We start from the raw sequence: 16309 nt of genomic DNA on the forward strand, positions 1-16309 counted from the left end.
ATGGTAGACAATGGAGTTTGTTATCTACAAGTCGCTCAGTCGCTAGCACTACTGCCTCAGTGCCAGAGGCCTGGGTTCGATTCCAGTCTCAGATGACTGACTGTGTAGAGTTTGCACATTCTGCCAGTGTCCGTGTGGGTTTCATCCAGGTGCTCTGGTTTCCTTCCACAGATAAAAGGTGTGCAGGTTAAGTGGATTGGCCATGCTAAATTGTTCCATAGTGCCCCAGAGATGTGCAGGCTAGGTGGGTTAGCCATGAGAAATGTTGCGGGAAGGGGGGGGGAATTAAACGGATACTCTTCAGCGGATCAGTGAAAACTTAATGCACTGAGTGGCTCCTTTCTGCACTGTCAGGATTCTATGATTCTCAATGACTCACAGCACCTCACATTTTCCCAGTCTTGAATTTCTAGATCTGTTCAAAGTTATCCCATCTTTCATGGTCATATTGTCACATGACACAATATGAGTCATCCTCAACTATGTGGTAGTTTAATCTGAGGGTCAGACAAGGGAGAGTGAGGAGTGTCTTTGATGGTATCACAGCTAGCATGGGAATTGAGCCCACACTGTTGGTGTTACTCTGCATCACAAGCCAGTTGTTCAGCCAACGGAGTTAACTGACCTCCCATTGGGAACAGGCTAAAGGATATATTTCAGTCAAAAATACAGCTTTTCAGTGCAGAAGCTTGAAGAGTTAAGTGATAACTTTCTGGGCTTTATGGCTTATTTTTATGCCACAATTTCTGTTTAATTCATTTCTGCTGAATGAATGATGAAATTTGGAAACTAGTCTAAACTTTTTTCATTAATCAAATTTAAAGCTGCTCACTTTGTATTTCTGCATATAATGTAACTACTTTGGTTGGAGTTCAAATTGGCTTACGATGGTGGAAAACTAGCCTGACCATTGCCGGTCTGTAGGGAGGTCTATCTTAGAAATGATTTTGCATTGTCCCTCTCTGAAGCAATTGTTTTATATTCAAAATGGGAACATAATTGAAAATGGAGTGAAAATAAGGCCTGCCTTCTATTTTGCCAGGTCATATTCAGTTAGAATTCAAAGAAAACCAAAAGTCTGCATGGATCAGGATAAGTGGTTGCTTAACAAATCAGTTAAGACTTTGATTTGCAATGTGAGTTGTATAGCATGGGAATACATGGGAGGTATGTAGGCTGGATACATGTTAGTGAAGCCCCTTCTGAAGTACCGTGTTTAGTTCTGGTTTCCCTGTTATCACAAGGAGACTATGAAGTTGGAAAGGGTTTGGAAAAGAATTACCAGGATGTTGCTAGGAATGGAGGGTTTGAGTTATAAGGAGAGGCAGGATAGGTTGGGACCTTTTTTTTCACTACAGGGTAGGAGGTTGAGAGGTGACTTTACAGAGGCTTATAAAATCATGAGGGCTATTGATAAGGTGAATAGCAGGTGACTTCTCAAGGGTGTGGGATTTCAAGACTGGAGGACATAATTTTATAGACAGAGAAGAAAGACTCAAAAAAGACGTGAGGTGCAACTTTATTTTTTACAGAGTGTGGTTTGTGTGTGGAATGAACTTCCAGAGGAAGTGGTGGATATGGGTATAGTTACAATGTTTAAAAGACATTTGGATAAGTACATGAACAAAAATGTTTGAAGAGATGTGGGACAAGCGCAGGCAGGTGGGACTAGTTTAGTCGGCATGGACTGGTTGGTATGAAAGGTCTGTTTCCGTGCAGTATGACTTTACGACTATGACCTGATGACAAACCTAAAGATTGGACTTAGTGTCCTCAAAGAGTGGAGGATGTGCACTCTGACTGATACTGTCATGAACAGATGCATCTACAGCAGGCAGATTGCTGAGAATATTTTTCCTTCTTATAAGTTCCCTCATCATCAGTCATAGACACAGTCTGGCAGCTATGTCCTTTAGGAATCGATCAGCTTGGTCAATAGTGGTGCTTACAAGCCACTTTTGTTGATGGACACTGAAGTTCCTTATCCAGAGTACATTCTCCATAGTTGCTACCCTCAGTGCTTCTTCTATTTGATGTTTAACATGGAAGAATGCTGATTCATAGATGAGGGGAGGCAGTAATTGGTAATTAGCAGGAGGTATCCTTGTCCATGGAAAACCTGATGCCATGAGACTTCATGGGGCCTGAAGTTAATGTTGAGAGCAATCAGTACAACTCACACTTAATTGTGTCACTTTCACTTTCATTATCTCTGCTCAGATGATGGAACTGGGACATTGTCTGTAAGGTTTAATTCTGTGAATTTACCTGTATCAGACTATTACTTGAATAGTCTGTGACAGCTCTCCCAAATTTTACACTAACCCAGATATTAGTAAGGAAGACTGTGAGGACTGTTGCCTAAGTTGATGTGGGCAATTCACACAGTTTCATTCTTTGAGATATATTAAAAGTTTTGATACAACTGAGTGGCTTGTTAGGCCATTAAGAGAGCAATTAAAAGTCTACCACATTGCTGAGGGTATGAAGTCATGTGTGGGCCAAACCTGGTAAGAATGACACACATCAATTCCCTGAAGGACATCAATGAGCCAGTTGGTTTTATTTTTTAACAATGTTTGGCAATAATTTCCCAGTTATTATTAGTCTTAATTCCAGATTTTTAAAAGAAATTAAATTCCACAATGTTTTGTGGTGTGATTTAAAACTGGGTCTCCAGAGCATTACCTGGATCAATACTACTACATGTGTATGAATCAACGCCATCTCATCTTTGAAATTCGCTGCTTCATAAAATAATTATACTACAATTGCTGGTGGCACCGTGGCTCTGTGGTTAGCATTGCTGTCTCACAATGCCAAGGCCCTGGGTTCGATTTCAGCCTGGGACGACTGTCTGCATGGAGTTTGCATATTCTCCCCACGTTGGTGTGAGTTTCCTCCGGGTGCTCCGGTTTTCCTCCCACAGTCCAAAGATGTGCCGGTTAAGTGGACTGGCCATGCTAAGTTGTCCATAGTGTCTAGGGATGTGCAGGCTAGGTGGATTAGCCATGGGAAATGCAGGGTTACAGGAATAGGGTCGCAGGCTAAGTCTGAGTGGGATGCTCCGAAGAGGGTTGATGTGTACTCGATGGGCCGAATGGCCTACTTCCACGTGTAGGGATCCTATAATTCTGCTGATTTAAAATCAATGCAAGTCAATTCAAATGTACACTTATGCAGGAATGATAATCTGAGATGAGGCTGCCTGGTACTGGGTTAATGTTAGACGAGAGCCAGGCTAACAATCTGACTTTCCAACATATTGTCACCTGGAGGTGTATATCTAGAAGTATATTCGCACATTAGCGAAGTGGAAAAACAAGTAACTATCGTACATTTTACTAAACTATGGATATTTTTCAAATAAATTACAGTATTGATCATTGTCAAGACAACATTATTTAATTCCATTTACTATTTAATTCCAGTCACTATTTTTTGACACATATTAACTAAGATTAGGTTCACAAAGCAATTCTTTTCATTCAATTCCTCAAGAGGTCAGGCCCCAGGTGTTCCACTCAGTTTGCTTCTTACTTATTGTGTTTGCACCAGTCACATCATTTCCGTAAATCCCTTCTGCAAAAATTACTGGTTTTCCAAACAGGCTCAATTCATTAAGAATAAAGTCAAATCAGAGCTACATGGCTCAGCTGCCTATTCATTGATCAAGAAGCTGGTAGTGGTACTATGAACCCTGGATCAACACTATCAACTGTTTTCTCATCAACTATACAGCCAACATGCTATCCATCAAACATTCAACAGATGAAATCATGGCACACTTACGTCGTGCTAATGCACCTTGTATGCGATAGCCAAGAACAATTGCTGCTCGCTGTATATCCACTTTGTTGATGAGGTTCGCAGCTTCATTTGCTCCCAGGCGCTCCCCATTCTGCTTCTCCACAAAGTAAATCAGTTCAGTTGGGTTCCCATCACCAGTGATCTTAGTAATATTCACAACCTGCAAAGAAACACGCAGACTATAGATATCAAAGACATATTGTCAAAACTGATCAAAATCAGCATTATTAATAGCAGCAAGTTAGTTTGGGCTCATGGCAACAAGTCAAATTAATGATTATAAGTTCAGCAAGAGGGCAGGAATGCATCACATTAAGATGATGAATTAAAAACCCAGGAATATAATGGAAGAAGAAATTAAAGACCTCACTGCATACTTGGTGCAGGAAGGAATGAGATGCCTGTCAGTACATTTAGAAAAGGTAAATGTTGTGCAATGCAATATATTGGGAGCAGGAGGGTGCAGAAATGAGAAAAGTATTCGAAGGGTAAATGGGGTGGTGGTGAGACGCTTGGCAGTGCACTGGTTGGGAAGGGGTGGGAAAAGATCTACATTATACTCAGTTTTTTGGGGAGAGGAAGAGGGGAATGGAGGAATAGAGGGCTGGCAATATACTGAGGCAGAATGGGATGGTGGGTATATACAATGTATAGAAATAGAGACAATGACAGTATGTGGATGGTGGAGGAAGAAATGGGAGACAGGAGGAAGAAGAAAGAAGTCAAATAGAAAAGCGACTGAGTTAGTATGTTGTCTTCCTTCTATAAATAGTTTATCAGGTTTAATTAACATTGCTCACTGTCACTTAAACCATACGGTTTGGTAGAAAACAATGGAAATGAATGCACAAACTAATAAGTACAGATAATTGAAATGTATTGTTTAACACAGTTTCTTCTATCATGGTATCTTGGTGTTCTGATCTTTAGATCTACAGACACAGATCAGTTAATTGCCTAGTGGATGACTGACTTTCTACCATTTCAACTAACACAGGATGCAAACACCATTTTGCACAGAACTCGTATTAGGATTTTCAACTGTCTCAGTCATAAACTGACTCCCACAGGAAGTCAAACATTCGGACAATGTTGATTGCGTAAGCCAGTTTGTAGTTACCTCCCATTTTCTTTCTCCAGCCCCACTTGATAATATATGAAAGGCTGAAACATTGCAAAACTCAGCATGCCACTGTTAATTATTCTGCTCAATATTTCAGCATTTGACTTTGCTCACCCAAAATAGAAGGTACTGGTTGTAAAATGAGACACGAGTCACTACTGGCTACATAAATTAAAAAATCATAATAAATCGTACTAGAGGTCTCACAGATAATATAAACTTTATCTTCAGTTTTGAATTTGGAGAACTTCCAGTTCTTGATAACTTGAATTCAGTGAATAATCTTGCAAATAAAATGCAAAATATAACACCCCTGTTTAAGAGAGGGAGGCAGAAGACCGGAAATTATAGGCTACTTAGCTTGCAACTTAGACAAAGAAGAGCCAATACTCCTCATCCTAATGTCGCCTACTACCAGTACATTTGTTTCTTACCCCCCCCACTTTTCAATGGTCTCTTGTTTCATAGTTCCACGGCCAGATGTGGACTTTGCTGGCTAGACCAACATTTATCATCCATACCTAATTGCCTTTGAGAACTTGGTGGTCAGCAGCACTGTTGAACTGCTGTAGACTATGCGATAAAGGCATATCACCGCGTCATTCAATAGGGAGTTACAAGAGTAACAATGAACAAATGGTGATAGAGTTTCAAATCAGTGCTGTTTTGGGTTTGACTAGACTTGGGGAGGGGGCACCTACATCAGATGTCCTTGTGTTTCCAGGTGGTCAAGTTTGTAAGTTTGGCAGATGCTGTCGAAGCAGCCTCGATGAGTTACTGAAACATGTCTAGAAAGTGGCACATACTGCTCCCATTGTGCATTGTTTGCAAAGTGAGTGAAGGCTGGAGGTGATGGATGGGGTAGCAATCCAAGAGGCTGGTTTGTCTTAGAAAGTATCAAGCTTGTTGAGTACTATTGGAGATGAATTCCTAAAAATTAGATGGTATTCCATCACACTCCTGGAGTGCTTTGTAGGTGGATGAATTTGAAAATAAAGGTGCCAAGCCATTCTAAGTAGTTGTAGTTGTTCACGCCCTTATTATCATTGATATAAGTTCTAGGTGAGGACATATCACAAACAACTAATGGATTCTTTGTTATACGAATGGTGAAAAACAATTTCAATTGAGGACCCAGCACAGGTTGTAATCCATTCCGAGTTTACCAGAAAAACATATAAATATTATGACCATTAGAATTGGCTAGTATAAGCAGGGAATAAGGCAATCAAGGTTTTTCATGTTTGATCCTGCTGCTGTACTTAGGTTTAAATTTTGCTAACATTTGCTATTCAGATTAATTATGCAAAATAACAACCGAGTTGCAGAATAAATAACTAAGGGAATGACCCAAATTTGGAATGACATAAACTTTAATGACAGTGAGGTGGGCTCAACTGAGTATTTAAGGAAACTTAATAAGCAAACAGGAGTGGTCTCATAGTGTGGGTAAAGTATAGGTTGCTATACAAGCAATTAATTTGATATTTGCTGCTGCAGCATTGCCAAATCATTAGTACAGTTGGTATGCAAGTATATTTGTTTTGTTGATTAATTCCGTTGTCAATTCCCAATTGCAAATAAAACTTTTTTACAACATGAGGAAGATAGATTATAGTGATCACTGAAGACTGCTCTTTCACATTGCCTAATCCATGGTGCTTGTGTTTTCATCTTGAGCTTCATGAAGCAGACTTACGATTGCTTAGAAACCTGGACATATAGATATATAGTAAATTCACAGCATGGATATGATTGACCTAACAAATCTGAGTGCTCAACCTTCTCTGTACTTCCCAAAGTACTCGACAGCACTTCCCAAACTATTTCTTAATGTGACCCCATTTAAACATTTGAAAACAAATGTGACCCCCAACTGGCAACAGAAACAAAATAGTGATGAAGCGGCTAAATAATATTCAGTGGACAATTAAATTGAGATTAAGATATACATTGTAAAGAAAATTTGAGTTTTTACACACACACTCAAACAAACACACAATGCTACTTGCTATTAAGAATTCACTTTTTCCTAACATATAATAATAGCTAAGTTTAATTCACTCTGTCACACCTCAATGGCATAAATTGATTCAAGGAAGAACAATGTAATTGATGCTATTCATTTTCAGACCATCACCAAACACTACCATCCTACTGCACCTTTCATCACCAACCACATGCTTATCAATGCAAGATGGCTTCTAATCTCTTGGTGCACACTATGTTCACTGAGTCAGTGATTGTATTAAATGATCTTAAAAGATAAGCTCTGGACTGGGCCACCTGTTCTAAGATTTAACGAGTGGGAAAAAATGTGTAAAGATTCAATGGAAACAGGATGAAGTGGGGAGGGAAAAAAACTCAATGACCTCAGCATAAAACTTGTTTCTCATGGTGTTGGCACCCAGCAGGATTCTCCTCACTGATGCAGAGAGAGATGCAGAGAATCAGAGTTTGGGCAGAACCAGACATTGCCTGGGCTCAATGCAGTATTGGTAGAAGGGGAGCGCACAATCCCATTTGCTGTCTGTGACCCCATTTCAAATCATGATTGACAGTTCGGGACTGTTGTGTAAAGGTATTGACAACTAGAGCTCAAAATGTGTTGCTGGAAAAGTGCAGCAGGTCAGGCAGCATCCAAGGAACAGGAGAATCGACGTTTCGGGCATGAGCCCTTCTTTTGACAACTAGATTAGGCATCCGTCTACGCGTGCAGCAAGCCAGAGGCACGTGTGGAGAAAAGCATGATAATGCCTGGTCCACACATTCAATATCCTACAGGAATCAAATATAGTAAAATAAAACAAACACATAGATCTAGATACCATCTATCAACCCCTCAGAAAACGAGCAGGAAACGACATCACCACAAACCCCAGGAACCCCATCCAGAACAAACAGGAGACAACAGCTTCACTTCACTTGCAGGTCGCCACTGATGATGTTACCTAGCTAGGTAATGAAACATCTGGATATCAAACCTACAGCTCAGCAAGCAAACCTACACCCTAAAGTAAAATAAAATTTTATTTGGAAACCAAGCAAGCAGACAATAGAACTTCTAAATACAAGACTAAAATTTAAATTTTAGAGATACAGAAAAGGTCATCAAAGTTTACTGAATTAGAAAGCAACTGATACAGTAAACTAGTTTATTTAATCAAGTTAGTACTACACAGCGTATCTCACTCAACATAGAAATGTTGCTTATCCAGTCCTTTGAGCTGATTCTGTCATTTAATTAAATCATGGCTGATGATTGTTTTTCAACATTGAACAGTCTGTCCAGACACAGCCATTCCTACTGCATCCAATCCCTTGTGTTTTTTTTTTAGATTACATTACATTACAGTGTGGAAACAGGCCCTTCGGCCCAACAAGTCCACACCGACCCACCCATACCCCTACATTTACCCCTTACCTAACACTACGGGCAATTTAGCATGGCCAATTCACCTGACCTGCACATCTTTGGACTGTGGGAGGAAACCGGAGCACCCGGAGGAAACCCACGCAGACACGGGGAGAACGTGCAAACTCCACACAGACAGTCGCCCGAGGCGGGAATTGAACCCGGGTCTCTGGCGCTGTGAGGCAGCAGTGCTAACCACTGTGCCACCGTGTTACTTTCTGTACAGAAGTTACCAGCTGATACAGATAAATTACATGGCTGAACAATACTCTGGTCATTTGCAAGACACTGCCTACCTGGACAGTGTTATTCCCCAAGGTACTGGCTCGCTTCCGACGTCTTCCTGACCCAGTTGCTTCAGTGATAAGCTGGGCTAGTTTTCGCTCGAGTTCAGCCTGGAAGGTTTTGTCCTGTATATGGTTGTCGTGCACACCTAGGAGTACTGAGCAGATAAAGCAAAACATATTTGAGATTATTATTCATAGAATTCGTAGCATTCAGTTAGACAGCTGAAATTGATCAGTAACATGATGCGGATACATTTGAAAGTTCCCAAGTAAACATTAAGCAAGCTCGTGAGTCAGGAAAAGGTTGCAACACCTTTTCCCAATTGAAATGTCCAGGCATCTCAAATTATTAAGGCTTCTATTATCAAACCTAAGATACCATAACAAGAATTAATTACTCTTCATATCAAGAAATCCTTCCTGAAATTTATTCTGCACTGTTATGAAGTTGAAGGCACGTACTGTACCTTTAAGAAAAAGAGAATGTTGTTCTGAACTAAGAGATTACAAGCACCTGTGTATACAACTGGATAGCAGTCCCAGAGTGCAATGAAAAATTGAAAATATGTAAAATTTGGTTGTGAAATGGATACCTGAGTTTTGGTTGCTGTTATGACAACAATTCAAATTTAACCAGTTTAATTTATGCCCCAGGATACTAAAATCCAATCGAGTTTGAATTTCGCCAACATTGAATCAATGAAACGATCTGATGTTGAGTGTGGGGGTATAAAAACGTGGACATTTCGAAAATTGGTCACAGAGCAACTGCTATGGAGACGGAAACTGCCAGACAGTTAAATGCCCATCGAACATGTTCTTAAAGAAATCAGAAAAAACCCTCTCTAAGGCACCTTTTCATGCAAAGCTTATTTGCAGTGAAAAGAAAGAAGACGGCCCAGGGAGATAGCAAGAAAACTGAAGACAGTGGTGAAGACAAAGACAGTGTAGTTTTGAGATTAAGTTAATGTAATTTTAATAAGTGTCTTTTTGGAACAGCATATTTTTATAGAATTGGGGTCAGATAGTAAGTAGTTAAGAGAAAGGGGGTTGGATTTGTGAATAGTTTTTTTGTTTAATGTTCACTACAGGAGTTACAAAAATAATTTTTTTCTTTCAAATAATGGAATTTGCAAATTCTCTATCACTTACATTCTAATAGGTTGTGAGGCAAGGCGTGATGAGGCAAGCTTTTCTGGGTGTTTGCTTTAGTTAACGGGGGGTTCGATTATAGCTTCATAACAGTATCAGTTCATGATTTTAAGCTGCACACTTTTTTTAAAAACTGATGGCAAAGTAAGATTGAAGTTATGTAGTAGTTAGTTTGTTATCCTGTACCATTTACTATATTATGGAATTTTAAGTTCAGCTCTGCTTTTCATTCTTTCAAAGTGAGACAGTTTTCATTTTCTAACATTTCCTCACAGCTCAGTCTCCTAAAGTTGAAGGTAGCTATGATGTGGAGGAGCTGGTGTTGGACTGGGTTGGACAAAGTTAAAAATCACACATCAGGTTATAGTCCAACAGGTTTATTTGGAAGCACTAGGTTTCGAAGCACTGCTCCTTCATCAGGTGGTTGTGGAGCAGAAGACCATAAGACACAGAATTTATAGCGAAAGATTACAGAGTCATGAAATGATATATTGAACAAACCTAGATTGTTGTTAAGTCTTTCATCTTTAAGAATGGGTTGCAGGTTTCGGCACATTAATATGTAAATCCCAGAACTTCTTTTAAGTCACTTTCTCAAGATAACTTGAGGTTTCATAACAAAACATCTCAGCTCAGACAGTGCATTAAAGGTTAGAGTCTGTCTGTATCCCAATCTTCAGTCAGATTGGTTCTATTTCCAAAATATTACATGGATAGACTGCCTGCACAGTGTGCATTTTTTGAAAAATACAGAATGTATCTGCAAATATAATTCTGCAAATACAAATTCACCCTTAGACTTATATGTATGTGCACATGCATATGAGCGAGAGAGAGAGCGAGAGTGAGCGAGCGAGCAAGAAAAAGAAAGAGAAAGAGCAAGCGCGCGCATGAGAGAGTGTGTGTGTTTGTGAATGTGAATGCTTGGTAAAGTGTATGTGGGGATGTGATGGAGTATAAACCTATGAGTGGGTGTGGGGGCTGAATGTGTGTGTGTTTGAGTGTATGAGAGAAGGTCTGTGTGAGCGTGAGAGTTATTGTCTATGTGTGCTTACGTGAGTGTGTATAGTGTAGTAGGGTTTAGATCAGAATGGCGCTTGGATGAAGGGCTTTTGTCAGAAACGTCGATTTTCCTGCTCCTCTGATGCTGCCTGACCTGCTGTGCTTTTCCAGCATCACTCTGATCTAAACTCTGGTTTCCAGCATCTGCAGTCCTCACTTTTGCCTATAATGTAGTCGGGTCACCTGTAGTGTGACATGAATACAAGGTCCCGGTTGAGTCTATCCTCATGGGTACCCAACTTGGTTATCAGCCTCTGAATAGCCACTTTGCTTTGTTGCTTATCCTGAAGTCTGCCTTGGAGGATGGTCACCCGAAGATCCGAGGCCAAAATGTCCTGGACCGCTGAACCGTTCCCCAACAGGGAGGGAACATCTTTGATTTGTGATTGTTGCGTGGTGTACATTCATCTGTTGTCATAGTGTCTGATTGGTGTTGCCAATGTACCATGCCTTGGGGCATCCTTGCCTGCAGTGCATGAAATAGACAACATTGGCCAAGTCACAGGAGTACCTGTCGAGTACACGATGGTTGGTGTTCCCACGGGTAATGGTGGGATCTGTATTGACACTCTGATACGTCTTGCTGTGGCTGACATGACAGGGTTGTAGGGCGTTGTGGTTGATGTTGTCCTGAAGGCTGAGCAGTTTGCATAAACATTCATCTGTTTACGGTTTGATGGTTGTTTAAAGGTCAGAAGTGGAGACATAGGAAAGGTCTTGGCAAGATGCTCATCCTCATCAACAATGTATTGCAGGCTGTGAAGAACATGGCGTAGTTTTTCAGTTCCCGAGAAGTATTGGACAATGAAGGGTACCCTACTGGTTACAACATGTGCCTGTCTCCTGAGGAGGTCATTCCGATTTCTTGCTGTAGCATGTCAGAAATGGCAATCGAGAAGTTAAGCATCATAACCTGTTCTTCTGAGGGCATCCTTGAGCACCTTCAGGTGTCTGTCACGTTCCTCCTCATCTGAATAGATCCTATGTATGCAGAGGGCTTGTCTGTAGGGGATGGCTGTTTTAATATGTTTCGGGTGGAAAATAGAGAAGTGTAGTATTGTGAGGTTATCCGTGGGTTTGCGGTAGAGTGAGGTACTGAGGTGCCCATCTCTAATGGAGATGCCTATGTCCAAGAATGAGACAGATACTAAAGAGTAGTCCATGATAAGTCTGATGGTGGGATGAAACACGTTAATATCATTGTGTAGTTGTTTCAGTGACTCCTTGCCATTGATCCAGAGGAAGAAAATGTTGTCAATATATCTGGTGTATAGTGTTGGTTGGAGGTCCTGTGCAGCAAAGAAGTCTTATTCGAACTTGTACATGAAAATATTGGCATATTGGGGTGCAAACTGGCCCCCATGGCTGTTCTGTATGTCTGGCTGAAAAACTGGTTATCAAAGGTGAAACTTTTGTGGTCGAGGATGAAGTGAATGAGTTGTAGGACGGTGCTCAGAGATTGGCAATTGTTGGTATTGAGTACTGAGGCTGTTGCAGCGATGCCATCATTGCGGGGTATGCTGGTGTAGAGTGCTGAGACGCCCACTGTGATGAGGAATGTTCCTGGTTTGACTAGTCAGTGGGTGCTGAGTTTCTATAGGAAATTTGTAGTGTTGCAGCAGAAGCTGGGGAGGTCCCCTGAACAATGGGTTTCAAGATGCTTCGACATAGCCAGACAGGTTCTCACACAGGGTTCTGATACGACAGGATTTGCAGGTGTGTTGACTTTGTGCATCTTCGGAAGGCAGTAGAAGTCCCCTATTTGAGAAGTACCTGGATGAGAGCGCGTAGGGAACCCTGAAGGACCAGATCAAAAATCTTGATCAATGCATTTAGTTTACAGGTATGTTCTTTGGTCAGACTCACCATTAGTTGGCTGTAGTGTTCCTGGTTGTTCAGTTGTCAGTACACTTCCTTGCAGTAGTCTATTCTATTCTAAATGACGATGGCTCCTCCTTCATCTGCTGGTTTGATGACAATGTTGAAATTGGTTGTGAGAGCATGGATGGCATTGCATTGTGATCAGGTGACGTTTTGCACTACCTTGTGGGTGCGGCTGACAAATCTGGCATTTAGACATTTCCTGACAGTTTGAGCACATATGTCAAGCCCAGGGCAGCAGCCCTCTGGAGAGGTCCAAATCTACTACTTCTTTGGTTGCTCCTCTATGGATCTCTCTGATGACTGTTCTGATTCATCGGTGGCTCATCGAGATTACAGCTGACATTTTGGAAGAATTCCCAGAGTCTCATTCATCTGATGACTCCCTCAGTGTCTGCCGCAAAAGTAATGGGGTCCATTTTGGTTGTGGGGCAGAAATTGAGCCATCGGCTGAGAATTTTAATCACTTTCAGTTGAAGGGTATGATCCAATAAGTTGATAATCGATTTCCCTGTGGTGATAACATTTTCAACTGTGGTGCCAGGGGAGGCGTGGCTACTGCTGGTGGTGATGCAGTAGGTCTTGTTCTTGGTGTGCATGTACATGATGTAGTTCTGTCACCTTATCTACTTGGCAGTGTCACATAACTGTACTGCTGTATCTTGAGCGCAAGCTGAGTGTGAGGACTCTATCTTGATTTCAAAGGTATGGTGCCTGCTGTTGAGTTGGTGCATGACATGATTGAGGAGTTTGCGAGGGGTGTGGCGGCAAAGCCTCTCAGCGTAGTCTGTGTTGTAGGTTGACTTGAGTGAGTTTGTGATCAGTAGACCTTTTGGGATCTTTCCTGCTTTCTTGCATTGCTGCAGAAACTTGAGGTCTGTGTCAATATGCGCGATCTTCTTGGAGATCCTCTCCACTTTGAGCTGGTAGTACCCGTGGGGACACCACCCACCGTGCACTCCATATAATCCTGTTACGGTAGGCACTGCGAGATGTGTCAAAGTGTGGACATGGATACCACCATTACGCGTGGGAACAACTCCCACCATCTACATGGCAGGTACTCATGTGACTCAGCCAATGTTGTCTATCTCATACACTGCAGGAAAGGATGCCCCGAGGCATGGTACATTGGCGAGATCAAGCAGACGCTACGACAACGGATGAAAAGACACAGCGCAACAATCACCAGACAGGGGTGTTCCCTCCTAGTCAGGGAACACTTCAGTAGTCAGGGTCAGTCAGCCCCGGATCTTCAAGTGACCATCCTCCAAGGCAGACTTTGGGATAGGCAACAATGCAAAGTGGCCGAGCAGAGGCTGATAGCCAAATCCAGTACCCATGAGGATGGCCTCAAGTGGGATCTTGCGTCCATGTCACACGACATGTGACCCCACTACACACACACCCTCTCTCATACACATGCTCTGTCTCACATGCACATACACCTCCTACGCCCACACCCTCTCACAGGCTTATATTCCATCACACCCATCACTTTACCAAGCTTTCACACACACAAACAAGCACCCTCTCATGCACTCACACGCACATGCTTAATGCACACACTCACTCACTCATGCACACATTTAAGTCTAAAGGGTGAATTTATATTTGCAGAAATATATTTGCAGATACATTCTATTTTGCTCAAAAATGCAATTAACTCTCATTGTATGCTCAGAATCAAGCTGGCAAATAAAGAACAATTAGAGGCAAAAAAAGAAAATAATGCCTTAAACTCGAAAGAAATAGAAGAAAGATAGAAAAACAAAGATAGGCATTTGAGTTTCTGGTACACAACACTATAAAAATGTTGGAGCTTGTGAGTGGCCAAGACACTTGAAATAATGCACAAAACAATGATGGTTAGAAAGCAAATTCTTATCTTTATCTTACCATCAAAGAAAGTTGACAAGAAAATCATTTGAACTGACTGCAAATGTGCAGTTGGCATTGGCCCAAGAAACAAACCTGTCTTTATCCAGGAAGCCTTCAGCACGTGCGATCGATTAAGTTCAGGGTAATAGATGGCTGTAAAAATGTTAAATTATAGATATTAACATGCAGCTGAATATCCCCAGTCAAATACACATTTACTAAATTGTATTCGTAACTAGGATACACACTAAGCTAACAAGTCGTCAGAGTTCTGGTGTGATTTTGCTTATCAATTACACTCCACTCTTCGTGAAAGGTGAGGATTTATGCCCTGATGCAATTCTATGGGCACCAAAGTCTTGATGGCAGCTCAGGGAATCATTATGTGTGAGGTAATGTGCAGTACTGGTTAATCAAAAATGTTTCACAGCCCAGCAGGAGATCTCATGCTCAGTATTTGGCCACACAGCTGTATAACATTAGGGAAGGTAATGTCACAGAACTAGCAATCCAGAAGTCCAGGCCAATGTTTGGAGATATAGGTTTGAACATGCGATCACACCATGGCATATGGCAAAGTTTGAATTTGGAAACACCCCCGTCTTAAAATTTTCCTCCAAGCCACTCACTACCCTGACATTACTATTACTATTCGTTCACTGTTGCTGGGTCAAAATCCTGAAATTCCCTCCCTAATGGCATTGAGAGTCAACCCACAGTGGTTCAAGAAGGCAGCTCACCACAACCTTACGCAAGAGCAACAAGGGACTAGAAATACATGCTGGCCAGCCAGCAATGCCCAATATCCCACAAATGAATAAAACGAAATCAATGAAATCTGGACTGAAGAACTGGTCTAACGGTGAACATGTAACCATTGTTGATTTTTGTAAAAACCCATCTGGTTCATTCATGTCCTTTAAACATCCTTACCTGGTCTACATGTAACTCCAATCTTACAGCAACATCATCGACTCCTAATTGCCCTGTGGAACATCAGGAACAATAAATGCTGGCATGGCCAGCAATGCCCACATCCTATGCACATATTTTAAAATATGAAGACAAACTGAAGTTTTCTGTCCATGATTTGTTTTTCTTGATATATGACGTTGATACAGAAATAATGCGATAGTTCCGTTCTCGTGTGATCTCGCTTTATAAGAAAATCATGCAATAGCCACACCATTTAAATTAATGGGTCAGAATCACAGAGGTAAGGAAAGTTCACATTCTACAAGTAACCGTCTAAATTCTTCAATCGCGTCAATGCCAATTCACGTTGAACAAAGACACATTATAGCAGAACTGACTGTATGTCAATATTTACAACTGGAAAGTTGTTGGTTTGACTTATAAGAAGTACTTTCTGACAACTTCCTGCAGTTATCATTACACTGCAACTGGAACAGTGTCAACTGTTAACTGGAGACTAGCCATCTCTCTCTCTGACTGAGCGACAGTTCTCATTACATGTGAAATTCCCTTATTTAATTTCCTTTATCTGTATCTAATTTTGAATGAAACAAACAGGAATGGAGAACTTAAGAAAGGTTTGTTTAGGGAGAGGACATTTATACCCTTTGAAAGTCATTTGGCAGCAACTACATTGGGCTTTAACATCCCTGAATTCCATAAGGGAAATACAGACCACAGATCTCAGTCTATATACAAAAGATTACTTCTGAGTCAATCACT

At 41.2% G+C, this 16309-nt stretch overlaps 1 protein-coding gene across 2 annotated transcripts in view; it reads right to left on the reverse strand.

Annotated features, from left to right (window-relative positions):
• Positions 1-16309, reverse strand: part of LOC122559476 (UPF0606 protein KIAA1549) — a 243007-nt gene that overhangs the window by 73881 nt on the left and 152817 nt on the right. For both annotated transcript variants that reach the window (XM_087997506.1, XM_043708965.2), the window contains exons 7-9: positions 14705-14764; positions 8645-8790; positions 3793-3970 (exon numbers count right to left, since the gene is read on the reverse strand). In XM_087997506.1, the coding sequence (XP_087853632.1) occupies positions 3793-3970; positions 8645-8790; positions 14705-14764 (384 nt within the window). The remainder of the gene's footprint in view (positions 1-3792; positions 3971-8644; positions 8791-14704; positions 14765-16309) is intronic.

Source organism: Chiloscyllium plagiosum, unplaced genomic scaffold, assembly GCF_037043375.1.
Source record: "Chiloscyllium plagiosum isolate Xiang-an unplaced genomic scaffold, Cpla_swu_hap1 HiC_scaffold_19, whole genome shotgun sequence".
Lineage (NCBI taxonomy): Eukaryota > Metazoa > Chordata > Chondrichthyes > Orectolobiformes > Hemiscylliidae > Chiloscyllium > Chiloscyllium plagiosum.